The 19,024-nt window shown below is 37.1% G+C and overlaps 1 protein-coding gene across 6 annotated transcripts in view; it reads right to left on the reverse strand.

Moving 5' to 3' along the window:
• ASB5 (ankyrin repeat and SOCS box containing 5) overlaps nucleotides 1-19,024 on the reverse strand; it is a 120,066-nt gene that overhangs the window by 3,708 nt on the left and 97,334 nt on the right. For 3 of the 6 annotated variants that reach the window (XM_060184551.1, XM_060184545.1, XM_060184557.1), the window contains 4 exons: nucleotides 7,757-7,836; nucleotides 3,658-3,765; nucleotides 2,633-2,783; nucleotides 2,312-2,446 (listed from right to left, as the gene is read on the reverse strand). In XM_060184551.1, the coding sequence (XP_060040534.1) occupies nucleotides 2,312-2,446; nucleotides 2,633-2,783; nucleotides 3,658-3,765; nucleotides 7,757-7,836 (474 nt within the window). Of the gene's footprint in view, nucleotides 1-2,311; nucleotides 2,447-2,632; nucleotides 2,784-3,657; nucleotides 3,766-7,756; nucleotides 7,837-13,425; nucleotides 13,587-15,913; nucleotides 16,011-19,024 lie in introns of those variants that run through there. The other 3 variants (XM_060184569.1, XM_060184566.1, XM_060184559.1) reach the window with 2 other exon arrangements.

The following is a 19,024-nucleotide window of genomic DNA, read 5'->3' on the forward strand; positions in this document are numbered from 1 at the left end:
AGGGGAAATGCTTCCAGTTTTTCACCATTGGGTATGATGTTGGCTGTAGTTTTGGTATATATAGACTTACTATCTTGAGGAATTTTCCATCTATTCCCATTTTTTTGATCATAAAGGGATGTGGTATTTTGTCAAAGGCGCTTTTTTCAATTCTAGTTTCTGATGTTATCAGTAAGACAATGATGTTTATAAGAAGCAGTATGTTTGAAATGTCCTTTTATGACACTTCAGCTACTCTCATGTTTCAGTAAATATAATCACTTTCAATATTTTAAACCAAATATAAAATGCTTAGTGGGAAAATTATTTTACAAAATAAAATTTCCATAGATAAAAAATAAACTCTGCTGGTTATACAAATTTATGAGCAATCTGGGTCTGAAAATAACAATCCATCTATAACTACTAAAATCACTTCTTTAGTTACTTTTCTTTCCCTCCATTGTAACATGCTTGTTGAACAAAGTAATAAAGGAAGGTAATACATCGCAAACTTCACCAGCCACTCAAATTCATGGGAAAATATTGCCAGAAAAACACAACCTGTCAATGATTATTAGCAGAGTTCATGTTTAAGACTCTTACTAATTGTAACAGAGACTAAATAGTAGACAGACATTGCTTGCAAGATTAATTTTAGCTAAAGGGCTGGGGAGACAGCATAATGGCTATGCAAAAGATTTTCATGCTTGAGGCTTCTAGGTGCTAGATTTAACCCCCAACACCACCATATGCCAGAGGTGAGCAGTGTTCTAGTCTTTTTCTGTTTCTTTCTATCTGTGTCTCTTTCATTAAAATAAAATATAAAAAAATTAAGTTAGCTAAGATGATATGAGTAACACATAAAGAATTATGAAAAATATGCCAATATATAGCAGAGACCAGATGATGGCTACAAACAATGAAAAGCTAAGGAACCTATTTACATATGTAAGCAGGCATTGTGTTAAGAGAACAGAGATAACAGGAAAAAAACACAATCCACATCTTAAAAGAGCTCATACTCTTGTGGTAGGAGAGACACCTATTTTCTCAAAAGATTAGGACAAGTTTCTCAGACAGGTTATCTAGTTACTTCCTCTAATTTTTTTTATTACTTGTTCACAGATAAATACAAATTTTGGGGGCCAGGTAGTGGTTGATGCACCTGGTTAAGTGCACATAGTACTAAGCTCAAGGACCCGTGCAAGGATCATGATCGGGTTTGAGTCCCCTATCTTTACCTGCTTCACAAATGGTGAAACAAGTCTCCAGATGTCTATCTTTCTCTTTCTCTCTTTCTCTCACCTCCTCGCTCAATGTCTCTCTGTCCTATCCAATAAAATGGGGAAAAAAAATGTCCTCCATGAGCAGTGGGTTCATAATGCCATCACCAAGCCTTAGTGATAACCCTGCAGGCAAAGGAAAAAAATGTATATATAAATCTGGAAATATTATATTCAACCTTTTATAGAGAAGAGTTTTGATTCTACTATATAACAAATACCTACTAATGTTATATATATATAACGTTAATCTTTCGTATTCATCTGTGATCTCCAAGATGGAATACATTTAACAAGAATAAAGTTTTGTTTGTCTTGTGTGTGTGTGTGTGTGTGTGTGTGTGTGTGTGTGTGTGTGCGTGTGTGTGTGATCAATATCATGCACAATTCAGTTTCACCACTCCTGGCTTAATATTTATTTTTATCTTTATTTCAGAGAAAGAGGAAGAGACACTGTAGCACCAATACTTTACCCAGGGTTGTGGCACTCCCATGTGATGCTGGAACTCAAACCTAGGGTCTTCATACATGGCAAAGAACATGCCTTACCAGGTGAGCTATATTCTGGCCCAAGAATGAGGTTCTTTTCTGCTGTCTATCTCCCCCTCCCACCTCCCATCCGTCCCCATTCATATATCTCTATATATTTGTTGGATTGTCAGAAAAATGACCATCTATTTTTCTATGGAAAAATATGTCATGACTTTTCTGGCAACCTAATATATGTGCCAATGCTTAGAATAAGAACATTTATGGGGGGCTGAGCAGTGGTGCATCAGGTTAGGCAGACGAGGTTAAACATACGTACAATGTGCAAGGACCCAGGTTCTAGCCCCCACTCTCCATCTTCAGGGGGATGACTGCACAAGCAGTGAAGCAAATCTACAGGTGTCTTTCTCTCTTCTCTCCCCACACCTTCCTCTTTTTTCTCTGTCCTATCCAATATATATATATGAACATTTTGAGATCTTTTAAAAGATACTTAGAGAAATAAATATGAACCTTGTGCTTGTGTACAGAATGAACATAATTAAAAAAAAAATTACCAGCATAAAGAAGCAACTGGATGCAGCGAAACTGCTGTGACATACAAGCTACATATAGAGGAGTTCCCAAATGAGGAATGTCTTGATCAACATCTATGCCCCAGGATATCAGTATTTCCAGACATTCATGGTGACCTGCCAATAGAGAGTAATAAGAAGTTTGCTTTTTATTTATTTCTCAACCCATCTGCAACACACACACACACACACACACACACACACACACACCTCACCCCATGCTTCTCTCCCCGTGATGTGGGTCAATGAACGACAATGGAACATTGTGTGTTACTGAAGAAATGTTCTCTCCTACTCAGTTACCTTTACTGGCAGATTCATGTGCAGGGGAAGGAAGACACGATTCCAGCTGGGCTTTGGCACCATATTCCAAGAGAAGTTCTGTGCAGCTTGCACTACCTTGTGAGCACGCATTGAATAGTGGTGTCACACCATCTATTGTGATTGCATTTACCTATTCCAAACCAGACATTTAAGAATTAAGTTCACATATCAACACATGGTGAAATCACAGAATTAGGCATTTTTAAAAAAATGATGAGGTTTCCAAAAACAACAGTGAGTGGCAGAAAACCTCACATCTGTAAGAATGGCTATTTTGCAAAAGGCAAAAAAACACGTGTTGAAGAGGATGTGAAGAGAATGGAGCCTTTGGATGCCATTGGTGCAAATGGAATTTGGTGCAGCCACTGTGGCAAGCAGCATGAGAGAGTTTTCAAAAAATTAGACTCAGTAAATTCATATGATTCAGTTATCCCACTTTTGGGTATTCGCCTCAAAAATTCACCTAAAACACAAATATAAAGGCATAGATATACAGTCATGCTCACTGGAGCATTACTTGCAATACTCAAAGAACTGGAAACCATCTAAATGTGTATGTATGGATACATGAACATAATGTAGCATATACACACACTCTGATATCACATATCTATAAACAAATGACAAGTTCCTACTAATTGCAATGACATATACAGACATAAAGGGTATTGGTTCAGTGAAACAAAGCAGAGAACAACAAACACCAGATGTTTTACTAATGTGTGGTATACAGAGTAAACAAATGAACTAAATAAAACAAAGATGAATTTGGACTTTAAGACTAATTAGTGGCTAGCAGAGGGTAGAGGTAAGGGAGTGTAACCTAACAAATATTTGGTAGTATTATGTAGCATGCAGACTACTTTTGCGTTGACTGGAAGTTCAGCTGAGTGAAATGAAAAACTGAGGCAGTCTCAAGTTTTACTTTTATTCTGAAAAATGAGAATTTTTGCTAGCTTCTCTTGGTGTAGGTGAGCATGTTAATGTTTTCTAAAGGTACTTACATTAGCTCCAGCCTCTAGAAGAGTTCTGGCACATGCTTCATGATCTCCGAGGCAGGCTTCATGCAATGGGGTGACATGGTCTATGGTTACTGCATTTACATTATAACCCTAAATATGACATAGATAATTTTTGAAAGGTGAGCCAACAGTTACATAAAATCATCTCATACATGTCACCGGAGTTATATGAGTTAGCAGACTCTCAGGCAAATCAGGTTCAAGCTTAGCAAGAATAGGCAGTTTAAGTGACATGAAGTCAATCAACTGTCATAACTCCTTACCTCTATTACTGTAGCACCTTCCTATATAAACCCCATATTTTACACAAAGCAATACACACATACATACATTTCTATATTTTTTGTTTTGTTTTTTTATAGAGAGAGACAGAGTGAGTGAAAGAAACCACACCAAAGTTTCCTTCAGTATGGTGGTGACTGGTCTCTAACCTGAGTCACAAGCATGGCAAAGCAATGCACTGCCCAAATAAGCTATTTCACCTGACACACAGGTATATTTTTGTGTGTTGCACAGTCCTCATGCATACATGGATTCCACTGCTCCTGAAAGACTTCCAAATATTTTCTGTTTTTCAAAATTTCAGATAGACAGGGAAGAAGAGATAGAGATCTGAGCTATGCCACAGCACTACTCTACTGTTCATAAAGTCCCTGGTAATCAAATCAGATCAAATCAAATCAAATCAAATCAAATCAAATCAAATCAAATCCCTGGTAGGATACTTGTACTTTGCTAGGGGAAGTGCTGCACTTTCCCTGAAGAATTCTCTCTCAACCCTCTGTTCAATATATTGTCAACATTTTCCTTAAAATTTGCTTTATTTTTAAAAATTCTTTCCTTATTTATTTATTTATTTTTAATGGATAGAGACAGAAAGAAATTGAGAGTGGAAGTAGAGACAGGGAGAGAGGAAGAGAGCCACCTTTAGCACTGCTTCACATCTTGTGAAGCTTCTGCTCTGAGGTGGAGATTGAGGACTTGAACTTGAGTCTTTGCACATGATAAATGTGAACATTCAGCCAGGTGCACACCACCCAGCTCCAATTTCTTTATTTTTAATGCAGTGCCAGAATGAACCCAGGGACTCATAGAAGTATAAAAATCCTGAACCACTTCCCCAGCTCAATTTTTATTCTATAGATATATTTTTGAGTAAGTGAGGGGAGGGAGAAAGAAAGAGATGGGGAGACACCAGAATAGTGCTTCACCATCCATGGGGTTCCCTTGGTTCTGTTCAGGTGTTCCCACGTGGCGCCAGGGTTTCAAATTGGGCCTCAAATATGCTAAGACAGGTGCTTATCTATCTGCTGAGTCATGGTTACAGTCCCTTACACTTTGTTTTCTCAACTTTTTTTTTTTGGGGTGCTATTTGCGAATTGTGTTGGTTGTCCTTGTTATTTTATATTTTGTTTTGTAGAACAAAAGATTGGATCACTTGTTTTGACTGGAACTGTAGAAGTAGAGGTCACCCCAGACTGGGTATAAACATTCAAAGCTCTAGTGAACTGCTTTGTTGTCATTACATAGATATTGCTACATTTTACTAATAGTTATATGTTGACTATGGAGCTGATTAGATTAGAACTTGAAGTTCATGTATGTGATAACTAATTTAATTTGGAGAAGTCCCTTAACCTCTAACTTTTATAATTGTCATGAAGATTAAATGAGATGCAAAGCAGTTATTGCAAGGCTCAACACATAGAAAAAGGTTGATTTTATTTTACTTTTTGATCAAAATTAAGTGCATACTTGGGATTTTTATTTTGATTAAGCTAAATAACTAAATATTACTAGAATTTGAATTTTTTGTCTGCTAATTTTGATAAGTTATCTACTGATAATCTTACTATAATAATATTATTGCAGTAACAGGAAGATTGCCATGGTAATCCATGTAACTTATTATCGATTACAGTGATCAGATATGGGTCAGGATGACTCTTTTTTATTATTATTAAATTTATAAAATTAAAAATAGAAAATATTGATAAAACCATAGGATAAGAGGGGTAAAATTCCACACATTTCCTACCGCCAGGGTTCCATATCTCATGGCCTCCACTGGAAGCTTTTCTATTCTTTATCTCTCTGGGAGTATGGACCAAGAATAATTATGGGATGTAGAAGGTGGGAGGTCTGGCTTCTGTAATTGCTTCTCCACTGGACATGGGCGTTGGCAGGTTGATCTACATACTCTCAGCCTGTTTCTATCTTCCCCTAGAGGGGCGGGGCTCTGGAGAGATGGGGCTCCAGGGTACATTGGTGAGGTCCTCTGCCTAGGGGTAAGGATAAATCTTAAATTGAAAATAAAAGCAATACCTGCCCTTAATCTCTGCCAATAGTAATGATAATTTTTAAGCTCCTTCAAATTTTTCCTTTCAACAATTCTGAATTGATATGCTTGTCATTAGAATTGGAAAGCTGATTCCTATTTGCCACACACTGGAGTGACCAATGATAGAGCCTCTGTGAAGCTGTGATTCTCTTTCATGTGGGGCTGACTAACTCCAGCTGGCTTGCCAACCAGTGGATATAAGATACATGTTGGGAAATACCCTCACCATGACTCTCCTCTCAAAGAACTGAGTGAACCTTTGTGGGGAGAGGGTGTGTGTGTGCCCTTTATAAGTTACTAATCTTTTTACAATTTTTTCTCCCTCTCTCTTCTCTCCCTCTCCCTCTTCCTCTCCCCCCCCATCAAATGAGGAGCAAAAATAAAAAATAGTCACATGGAATTGGAATACCCTAAGAGAGCATCTAGGACTACATCTTCATCTTACAATTAAATAAAGAGAGGCTCAAACAGTCTATGATTCCAGTGCTAGCCTGAGTCCCAGGATGAGCCCGAGTACCTCATGGTCATCTGAAAAAACTCATCTCTCAAGGAGACCGGATGTTGGCAAACCTGGTTAAACACACTCTTTACCATGTGCAAGGACCAACGTTCAAGCCCCTGTCCACCACCCCTGCAGGGGAGAAGCTTCATGAGCAGAGAAGCAAGTATTGCAAGTATTTCTGTCTCTTTATCTCCTTCTCCCCTTTCAATTTCTCTCTGTCACATAAATAAAATAAAATTGATTTCCTTTGATAGTGGTAAGTATCATGACAATGGCTTCCAGATCTGGGTCTATATTTTAATCTCAATGGACAATTTATAAAACACAATGGTCAAGTCACAGTATATTCAAATTCATTGAGGAATTTGTATTTTTCATTTTCCTCTGGTAAACCTGAGAGCAAACAGACATAGAAGTGATTGTTTAGTATCTTCTTGAAGCAATTCAACACAGAACATCACAAATCACCATAAAATGCAGAAAAGATGATTCCAGCATCTGGTATGATTATCCCATACAGGTCTGATATTTTATAACTCAATAAAGCCTGCAATGAACTGAACTCATTGTACAGGGTTAAGCACATTTATAAGGCATAATAGATAGGAAAATCAATTCTTTTATAAAAATATTTATCAATGAGTATATCTATTATATAAGAAACTTGAAATACTAAGACAAGAGATCATATCAAAATACTTCTAGGGGCAGAGAGATAGCTCACTAGGTAGGGTGTATGTCTTGCCATGTGTGCAGCTCAGGATAGAGGCCCAGCAGTATATCTGGACATCTATGGGATCTCTCCCTCTGCCTGTCAATCATAATGAAAAGTAGCTTGACTTAGAGGGGTATGAGGATATATATACACATATATACATATATAGAGAGAAAAGAATGTGGGGGAGAAAGGTTCACAGATAATTGGTAAATACTAGACTGATACAGTGATACAGTAGTTAAAATAAAACTAATAAATTTATTAATTGGGACTTTAGAAAGATTCATTCATTTATACACACACACACACACACACACAGAGGGAGAGAGAGAGAGAGAGAGAGATATCAGAGACCAGTCCGGGACATGAGATAACAACTGTAGCCAGGACCTCCACCCTGCAAGATCTGTACACTACTGCCAAGCCACCTCCCCAGCCATCACTAGTTTTAAACTGACTTGTTTTTATCATTGATATTTTGTGCTCAAGGGATAGAGTATATCTGAAACTGTAATATCACCTGTGATAATAATGTTCTCAGTGCAAGAAGACGACCTTGACTTGCTGCTTCATGTAGTGGAGACCTATCTGCCCAGGAACCTGTTAGAAAGAAAACACAAATCTGTGAGTCAAAGGAAAGCTTTAAGAGATACAATCAGCTCTTATGTAATCTATGCTATTCAGATTCAGTGTCCAGTATGGTGACCAAGATATTTACATCATAGGCCAGGAATGTTTTTCTTATCTAAAGAATTCACCGGGGCAGTTTCTAAATCCTGTAACTATAATGTATGTTTTAAAGTTGCTCTAGAACCTTTCAAAAATTCTTCTAAGTCATCATGTGAAGTGAAGTGAGTATGGTGCTAGACTTCGTGCATGAGACCCCAAGTTCTGTTTTGGCCTTGGTGTGGCATGTGCCAGAGTGGTGTTCTGCTTCATTCTCTCTGTCGCTCTGTCTCTCTGTCTGTCTCTCTGTCTCTCTCTCTCCTCCCTCCCTCCCTTCAGACCTGCCTCTCTCTCTCAAACACACACAATATCACACAAATAATACAACTTTATAAGAATTAAGTCGGGAGTCCGGCTATAGCGTAGTGGGTTAAGCACACGTGGCGCAAAGCACAAGGGCCTGCGTAAGGATCTGGGTTCCAGCCCCTGGCTCCCCACCTGTAGGGAAGTCCCTTCACAGGCAGTGAAGCAGGTCTGTAGGTGTCTTTCTTTCCCACTCTCTGTCTTCCCCTCCTCTCTCCATTTCTCTCTGTCCTATCCAACAACGACGACATCTACAACAATAATAGCTACAACAATAAAAACAACAAGGGCAACAATAAATAAATACATATTTAAAAAAAGAATTAAGTCACCAAATCTTCTACAGAAAAACAAATTCTGATCATAGTTTTTCAGACAAGACCCAGTAAAAGTACACTTTTTGCACTGTTATTAGGGGGAAAAGCTAAACACCCACTTTCCCACTCTCCCAAGTTCACCTTGCTCTTTGCCTCATCCTTTGCACCCCAGATCACTCTGGCTCAAAGGTGCTGAGAAATTGCCATGACAGCATAAATATGTGCCAACTATTTTACTGAATCAAATGCAAGTCACATGTCACAAGGTTAATGAAATGGCAAAGTGAAGTTCTTCAGAAGTCAGCTACCAACCACCAATCATCTTAGCTTCAATGGTACTGTAGGAGTTTACTGAAAATTCCATGGTAAGGGAGCAGAACCTCTTATGCTCACTGTTGATGAACAAGAAATAATAATAATAGCTAATGTGGAATATTGTATACAGTGTATAGTACAAGTCTCAATACTGTATATGATATTTCATTAAGTTCTCACAGCCTTTCAGGCGTATACAACCGACAATTCTATTTATTTTCTATTACTTTATTGGAGGAAAGTAACGTTTTATAGGACAATTACTGTCACATGAGTATAGTTTATTTCCTTGTGCATTTGTCTGTGCACCACTCTGACTACTAACTGATGTCTTCGTTCACTATCATGCACTGGGCCCCCAGTGCCCTCTCTGTTTCCTCCATGATCTAAAGATATTTTGTTCTGTTGTAATAGACTTCAGGTAGACTAAGTTTCATCCTCTATTTCCTTTTTTTTTTTTCATAAAGTCTATAAGTTAGGTCTTATTGTGTGTGTGTGTGTGTGTGTGTGTGTGTGTGTGTGTGTGTGTGTGTGTGTGAGGAAACTAGAATTGGAAGAAGTGAGATTGCTTAGAGTATTATGCTATCTAACTCTAGAGTTGATACTCCTGGTTTCCACCACCACTTTCATCCTTGCTTTGCCTTTTGGCTTATGAAGGCTGATTTTACTGCAGGGAGAATAAGGAGCAGCCTTAGAGCTCTCTCCTGGAACAGGGGTGATACCTGCTTAGTAGCAACAAGCAAAGGTTGCTTAACCATTAAAACCCTGCAACATTTAATTCATGCTAGTTTAGGACCAGAAGTAGAGCAAATCTTAAGTCAACAGATTTTAAAATATCAAAAACCTGTATGAACAATATTTGTGTTAACATTCAGAAAGTCTCTGGGCTGGGTGATGACTCATCTGGCAGAAGATACATATTACCATGTCTGAGGATCCAGGTTTAATCCCTGGGTGCAAGGGAACAAGCTTTGCAAATGGTAGCAGTGTTGCAGGTATCTCCTCCTTCTCCTCCACATTTACCTCCTCTCCCTCCTCCTTCTCCTTCTCTCTCTCTGTCTCTCTTTCTCCTTCTTTTTCTTTCTGTCCCTCTCCACCTCAATCTCCCTCTCACCTCTATAAAAAATGACCACCAGTAATGGCCGAATCGTGTAGACACTGAGTCCTAGTGATAACCCTGGTGGTGAAATTTTTAAAAATCAGAATGTTTCTCTTTGGAATACAAGTTATGTTCAAACACTGAGTAATTCAGGGTGGTGGTGGCACACATGAGTGGTGCAGAAGTGTTTCAGGTATCTCTTTGTCTCTTCTCTATTGCACCCTTCTCAATTTCTCTCTGTCCTATCAAGTAAAAAATAAAGACCTTTTCTTTTTCTTTAAAGCAAAAGGCACTGATTGTTTTACTAAGTATGCCAAGACTCAGCTGAATCATTTTAAATTTTAGCATATGCAATTACATATCTGAGTTGTTAGTCAAATGTGCTCAAAATCTCTCCAGCTCTCCAGAATTTTTATTCACAATATCTGAAACCTGCACTCTTTTTACAAGGGATCTTTAGGTAGCTCTTTACTCTCAGATACACTAAAGTTAATTTTATAAAATAACATCAGATAAAAAGGTAACTCACCTAGTAAAAGCCAGAGGCTGGGTTGTAAACCAGGTTATGTGCACATAGGACTATGCATAGCAAAGCAAGTCTGGTGTCTATCTTTCTCTTTCCCTCTCTATCTCCTCCTCCCCTCTCAATTTCTCTCTGTCCTGTAGAATAAAATAGAAAAGAAAAAAAAGGAGGATGCACCAAGACACCCCCAAAACTACGTGGATGGTAGAGTAGTGCTGTAGTGTCTCTGCTCCTGTTTGTCTCACTTAATCTAAAGTTAAAAGAATTTACCAAGAGATAATGGAACTGTGTGTACCTGGAGTCCTGATGATATAAATAAATAACTATATATATATAATATCAAATTTTTATCATTCTGAAAACTTTGAGGTCTCTACAAAAGAAAGTAGTGTGAGTCATCAAAGCTTACTTCCACATCCTTCTCACATTTTTTTTTCTGGGTCAGAGAGGATTCAACTATGAACCATTTACAAACATAATGTACTTAGTGTTCACTAACAGACTGAAAGCTGCCTTGAATATATTTGAGTCACTCACTATTTCTCACTGCATGTGATCAATGAAACATATTTCTATGACACCTATTTCCTTTTGTTTGTGATGCATTTTCTACTTGAAAAGATATTAAATCTACAGCTTTTATCAGTCAAAGATGGTTATTAAATTATTAATTACTAAATAATTAATAAATGACATTAATTATTTAGAATTGGCTCCTTAAGTTCACTGCATGAATGAGTTGAGAACTACTGCCCACTGAACTAAGAGCTTTTGGAAATCTTTGGAGTAAGTCTTGGGCTAGAGAAAAACAACTTTTTAAAAATATTTACTTGTTTAATATGAGATACAAAGGAGTCTTATATAAGAGAGAAAGTTAGAGAGAAAGAGAGAAGCTGAAGCACTAGTCTAGCACTTGTAGTACAGGGATTGCTGGAAACTGTGGGCATGCAAGTCTTGTATTCTACCAGCTGAGCTATTTCCCTAGTTACCAAAAGTTCATTTCTTTACTGATAACCTAATTATCTCAATAAAATGAGAACACATCTGTAGTCTTTACTATAAGATGGGTCTTGTCTTGATGGCTAGGCCTAATTTTACATGCTCTAATCCTCATACTAATCCATTGATATCTGACCTATTATTTTCCAGATGAGGAGACAAACACAAAGAGGTGAAGTAACTTGCCCAAGATCACAAAGCAGAAGATGTGGGCATGTAGTTCAAACCCTGGGTGATTTAGCTCTAGAGGTAATATTTTTTAGTTCTATATGATTCTGCCTCTCAACATACACAGACACATACACATGTTACATGAAGCAGTTTAATAAATGGGAATACAATAGATTTTTGTAGAGAACTTTTTGTTTTTGTCATCTATATCTTTGGCATACATTTTCTTTTAATACCCCAATAAAAACCCTCTAATCTGTAAAACAGTTTTATTTTACTTTATTCTTAGCAACACAAGTGAATAGTTGCTGTGGCAGGATAAGGAGTCCTAAGATATGATACTATAGTAATGTATAGGAATTTTTTTCTTTTCTCATACAAACAGCTAAGTAAATAATTCAACTCAGGGAACCCTGAGCTACAGATATCATCAATTCTGGTGGGAAAAAATATTAGCTTAATAGAAGAGATATGAAAATCACAGGGCCTAGTGGTTAAGTGCATGTATTACCAAGTACAAAGACCTAAGCTTAAGCCTCTGGTCCCAGCCTGCAGGGGAACACTTCAGGCATGGTGAACCAGTACTGCAAGTGTGTCTCTGTCTCTGTCTTATTCTCCATATCCATCCCCTTTTCCTCTCAATTTATCTCTGTCCTATCAAATAAATAAAACTTAAAATATTTTTTTAAAATTAAAAAAAAATAGAATCACTTTTCTCATATTTGGTTGTTTCTTTCATATTCAGAGGATTCCCACTGTGTTCACTCCTTATTTAACATCTATAACAGGATGGGGAAATGGTTCACCTGATAGACTTGCGTATTTTGCCATGTTCAAGGATCTGGGTTTAAGCCCCCAACCACCACATGGGAGTGCACTTCCAGATGGAAGCATAACAAGCAGTTTGTCTTCCTCTCTCTTCCTGTCTCTTTTTCCTTCTCCATCTCTTACCCTTTACATTAAGAAAATCTATTACACTTTTCAAATATAGCCTTTCTCATTTTGTTTTCAATGTTCTTACTGCAGGGGAAAAGGAAAATAAAAGGTAAGTTTTCTTGACTGTTTCTAAAAAGGAGGAAATCGAAAAAAAAAAAAAAAAAAGAAAGAAAGAACTGCCAGAGCATGCCTGGGAAATCATACAACTGGTACCTAGTTGCTTGGACTAAATTTTACTTCTATTTTAGAAGAATGATAACTGAAATCTAAAATTATGAACACTGTATATTCCAAAGAAAAGCTAAGCTATTATTTCCAATCCCTCACGTCTCTAAGTCTTTCCATATCGCTATGTAAGTAAGTGTATATTGGGCTGATGAAATAGCTCATGTGGAGAGCACAGCTTTGCCAGATGTGCAACCCAGGTCCGAGGCAGAGGCAAGCTTCTGTGCTGTGATTTCTTTTGCTCCTCTCTCTCTACCTCTCTATCTCCATCTAAAAAACTTAATAAATACAAAATAAATCATCTACAGATATATTTAAAATACATCATAATATCTAATTTCTATACTATATATATATCTAACATTACTTTTTATCAAAGACCAATAAACTAAACATCCATTCTTTAAGATTTCAACTGGAGCGATATTATTAGTTTTTGTTTATTTATCTCTTTCTAGTATGTAATGCTCCTATATTTTACTATTCAAATTAAAATTATGCATACCAATAAATATTTGTTGATATGACACAATTTGGCAGCAAGATAATAAGAAATTAGAACATTATGTTCTCACCTAAATAAAATGCAAATGTCACCATCATCAATAATATTTCTTTGGGAAATGACTATGTTTTGAATTCCAGCTTCTAAGATGAAACTTGATGCTTTAACAATCACACACGTCCATTTGTTTTATCATTAAACAACTTGATTGCAGAGTGAAACTTGGGAGGACTTCAGAACATATGTCAATTTTCATTGTGAGTATCAAATAAGAAATGTATAATATTAATTTTTTTAAAAGATTGCATATGCAAAGCCACTGTGTCTAGTCTAATCAGAGCATTTGAAAATCAATAAATTGTAATACTCAGTGTTTAAATATGTATTTATTTATTTAGTCATTTATATTTACAATATTTATCCTACTATATAGTGTCCTAATAAATTTCACTATCCTTAGTTTATATCTAAAAGATATGTGTAAAATACATGAAGTTCACTCATTATTATTATTCTTCCATGGTCTCTGATATGTCAATTAAACACCATGAACATTCTAGAGAAATGGCCTTTTGTACTAATTCTGAACTCGTAGTCTTCCTAGTATATTATGGAGACCTGTAAAACTAGCAAAACTAACAATAACTGTAGCTGAGTGCCCGATATTCCTCTTTTGCATACTAATGTGTTTGTTCATCAATATGATTGCATTAGTCCTTGGAACAATTTCAGCACTGCTGGGTTTAAAAAAAGGAAAAGAACAATTTAGAAAGCATGCAAAGGCCAAATTAAAAATAAAATGTATTCAAAAATACCTTTCCATATACCGCAGACTTTGCCTCAGATTTTTGTGTAGCTTTTGCTCCATAAGATCATGACTTCCTTCTGTCTAGCGTCTATTCTACCTTGGTGAGAAGAAAGAGCTGAAGGCATCTTTATATGTGTGCATTTTCTATCATTTTTATTAGCATGGCTTCCATTGTCATGAAAAAGGACCTTAATATCACTTGCAACCTGCAGCGAAGTATGGGTGGGTGGTAGTGACAAAGCCACAGAGAATATATAATGTGGGATGAAGATATACCAGCCTGGCCCATGGAAGGACAAAATGCACTGCTCTGCTGACCTGCATAGGATCCCTGCTGCCTGCCATTATTCCATAAAGAAGGAGGCAGAAAGGGCAAAATGGAGGAGAAAGGAATGGAAACCAGCAAGAAATAACTACAGTGAGGATCTGAGCCTAGAATCTTTCAGAAAAAGGTCTAGTGGACATGCAGACCTGAGTTTGCATGCCAGCTTCACAAATTATCTAAGCTCTGAGACTGGTATCTTTGTAAAACAGGCAAGGTGAGCCTCATCTGAGGGAGATTAGAAATGAGCTTCTCTCTTTCTCTCATAAATAAATCCTCAAAAGAAGAAGAAGCAGAAGCAGAAGCAGGAGGAGGAGGAGGAGGAGGAGGAGAAGGAAGAGGAGGAGGAGGAGGAGGAGGAAGAAGAAGAAGAAGAAGAAGGAGAAGGAGGAGAAGAAGGAGAAGGAGGAGGAGGAAGAGGAGGAGGAGGAGGAGGAGGAAGAAGAAGTAGAAGAGGAAGAAATTAGCATACCAAGTGCAAGCAATATAAATGCACAGTGGATAGCTAGTATTTTTTGTTAAATAGAAAATGACAAATAAGGGAGATTTTAATATGGATTTTATGGATTGATGCTTTTTCCTCAAAACTAGGAAAAGTGAAGTCACAAATAACAAGCTCCTGTTGACTGAAATATTTGCCAGTACTGTCAACTTAACTCAACTGCATAACTCAGAATGTATTTAAGCCAACAATCAATATTTCAACTTATTAAAGTGATTTACAGAACATACATGCTATTCAATGAAGAAAAAACTGTTTTGAGTCCTGCTTACTTAACTCCTAAGCAACCTACCTCTTTTGCATCTTTGTAATTTCTTAGAATAATTTCTGTAATTAATCTGTAACATGTGATAATCAAAAGATACCATATCATGTTCCAGCTTCTGTTTTGAGCTGAGTCTTCAAACCCTCTCTGCAAATTTCTCTTCAACTGTGTTCATTATTAAGTAACTTACCTTCTGATGAGGCTGTATTTATATTAGTATGATTTATAAGCTTCTTCAAGAAAAAACAAAATATAAATATCTTCACAAACAACAATCTAATCCCTTTACAGTTATTTAGATTTTAAGTGGGCATCTGAGATTTTAAAAATCTTAGTAAAAATTATGCATTTGTGAAAACTGTTACAAAATATCTGTAATTCACCAGCTAATCAAATGCCAACTGTTCTGGTCTCTCAGTAGCTACACAGGAGGTAAATGGTATATTTAGAAATATCCCAAGTTGCCAGACATCTGGTATATAATTTACAAAGAGAGAGAAAGGGAGGGAGGGAGGGAGAGAGGGAGGAAGAGAGAGAGAGAGAGAGAGAGAGAGAGAGAGAAGGTTGAACTACTCTGTACTGAAAACATTACATTACACCTTTAGGGCAAAAACATTCACATTCATAGATATGCACAGTTTTGTAAGGTTGTATAGCATACCTAAATCACCATCTCCCCATGGTACTTCTAGCCAGCCACTGCTCAGATAAATCCGACTCATATCTTTCTCTTAAATCAGCATTAAAAAAAAAAGTCACTTGTCACTTGCTACTCCTATTCGGCCATTTTAAAGAGTTCCAAACTCTTTGTAATATGATCTTCAGCTTCCAAAAATATAAATAGTTTTTGTAAATCTGATATATTTTCAAAATTGCCTTTCCTTATTGACTACCCCTGTCTATTTGACAAACTGTTTATCTTAATACTTCTTTCTCTCCTTACAGATTGTGCCCCACAGTGAAAAAGAAGTCTTATAATTAGATCTTTTGGTCCGTGGCTGTGATAAACCATTTAAATTTAAAAAAAAATTCTTTGCCTTCTCCTTATCTTAGTCCCAGCCACAGAAGTGAGACAACCTGCAGACTGAGTTCATTTGGACTCAAATTCTTTCTGGTATATTATTAAGACCTTGAAGGAGCAGCAAAACTAACTATATCTGCTGCTGGGAAGTACTTGATATTCTCTTGCATACTAATGTGTTTGTCCAGAATGAATGCATTAGTCTTTGGAACAATTTCAGCATTGCTGGCATTCAAGGAGAAAATGGGAAAAGAAGGAAAAGAGCTACTTATAAATCAGGTCACATAAAAAGCAAAATATATGTATATGTGGAAAGTCTTTAAAATCACCACTCCATATCCCACCCCACCTCTACTTTTCTCCCCAGATTGTCACATAGTTATCTATCCCTTTTGTCATTTTCTTTATCACCGAGTTTTCAACAGTTGTGGCAGGGGCTCACTTGATTATTTTGAATTAACCTAGTACAGTTGGACCGCTGAGTTGAAGTCACACTTATTTTTTTCTTGGTGGTCTCAAAATAGAAAAGACAAAGTACTTATCTCAAAAGAGGAATTGTAAGGAGAGGTGAAAAGCAAGGGCATCTTCACATATGAACCAGAGTGCAAAATGCTAACTCATTCTGTATTTCCTGTAGCTCCAATGTTCAAATCAACAATTTTCTTCACAGTGGGAGCACATTTACCATGGAAGCCAATGAAACTTAAGTGCAGCACCTCTAGCTTGTACAAGCAATATCTAAGACTTTGTATTTTATGTCATCTATTTTCCTTATAGAAGATCCAAAAAAATGTGTGTAAGCTTCAGCATCAACACCATCAGGCCTATCCTATGCAGAAAGTTACAAAATAATTTAAAGTCACCAGGCATCAGTTATGCATTTTTTTGTTTCTTGTGTATTTTGTTATTTTCTAGATTAGTAGAGCCACACACATCCTTGAAAACACACTTGATAAGGAGAGTAATGTTTTGCCAAAGACAGTCTCCTCAATAATTGAAACTGTCCTTGGCTTTCTAACTCATTACCTCTTTGAACTTTTCCTAAGAACAATGCTAGAATGATGTGAAGTCAATAGACTTAGTTGTATTTGAGGAGCTTCAGATAATGTATATTGAATTGCAGGAACATGCAATTTATATAACTCATTTCTCGTTCGCAGTCTAGAAGCCCTTTATTGTCTCAGAAGATAGCAAATGGGGGCTGAATAGAAAGAAAAATTTAAAAATATGTTAAGTGAAAACCTGCTGTGATTCACCTCAAGAAGGAGTAGATTCTGAACAAACTGAAGATAGCGGCTTCTACTGTGAAGAATCAAAATCAGCACAGAGTTACAAAACCCATTTCAGAAATAGTGCCACTCTTGGGATATATTACTTAATCAACTTGTTAAACTAATATTAGAGGATGGTGCTGTGGGCAGAGCATGCTGGACATCATCAGAATAATTGGAATTAAAATTCTGGCATAGGTGTTGGAGAGATAGCATAATGGTGATACAAAAAGACTTCTGAGGGGGTAGGGCATAATGGTTATGCAAACAGACTGTCATGCCTGAGGCTCTTAAGTCACAGGTTCAATCCCCCGCACCACCATAAGCCAAAGCTGATCAGTGCTCTGGTAAAATAAAAAGTAAAAAAAAAAGACTTCCGTGACTAAGGCTCTGAGGTGCCAGGTTAAATTCCAGTGCCACCATAAATTGGAGCTGAACAATGCTCTGGTAATAACCACAACAGTAACAACAAATTCTAGCACCAATATCTTCTAGTTACATGACATTTGGTAGATATTTACCCTTTAGCTCCTCAGTTTTATCCACTGGAAATGGGAAAACAATTTTATCTACATCCAGTGGCTATAGTGAATAGAAAGGCTAAGTAGAACACTAACTAGACATAGCAAAATTACAATACAATGAACTCAATTTTTAGTAATTACTTTCACCAACCTACCCCATAATCTTTTAATTGCATATTCTACTTAGAAGTTAAAATCATTTCAGAAGGGCTGGGTGGTGGCATGCCCAGTAGAGCATAAAAATTACTGTTTGAGGACCAAGGTTCAAGGTCCTTATCTCCACCAGCGGGGATAGAGGTGGGAAATGTCACAAGCAGTGAAGCAGTGCTGCAGGTGTCTCTTCTCTCCCTCTCTCTCCCCTGTTGACTTCTGTCTCTATAATTTAAAAAAAAAAAAAAAAGGAAAGAAAGAAAGAAGGAAGGAAGGAGGGAGGGAAGGGAACAAGGGAGGGAGGGGAAAATAATGGTTGCTGGGAGTGGTAGAGTTATAATGTAGCATGGGGCAGCAGCAATAACCTTCCTGATAAGGTTATCAGTTCATGTGTTTTGGGTTTTGGTTTTTTTGTTTCTGTTTTGTTTTTCTCCTCTCTCCCTCTCCCTTCTCCTTCTCCCACTCTCTCTTTTAAACCATGCCCATTTGTGGAGGAAGAAGCTTTCCCACAAGGTTAGAATGGATTTATTCTAATCTCCATGCATGCGGCTACAGTTAGTTCATGAGCTTCTCCAAAATACCATGCTAGCTCTAAAATGCTAGCTCTAAAAAAAGTGCTCCTTCTTGCCCCAAGACTTTCAGATCTTTCATGTGTGAGCCTTCCTGTGTTGGTGTTTTAGAACACTCAAGTTTTGGTTTCCCTACAGTTGATTTTGTTTTTTAATTTTACACTTTTGAAAAAAATCTTTATTAGATACAGCCAGAAATTGAGAGGATAGGGGAGGGAGAAAGAAAAAGAGACACCT

The sequence above is a fragment of the Erinaceus europaeus genome, chromosome 2 (assembly GCF_950295315.1).
Source record: "Erinaceus europaeus chromosome 2, mEriEur2.1, whole genome shotgun sequence".
Classification (NCBI taxonomy): Eukaryota; Metazoa; Chordata; class Mammalia; order Eulipotyphla; family Erinaceidae; genus Erinaceus; species Erinaceus europaeus.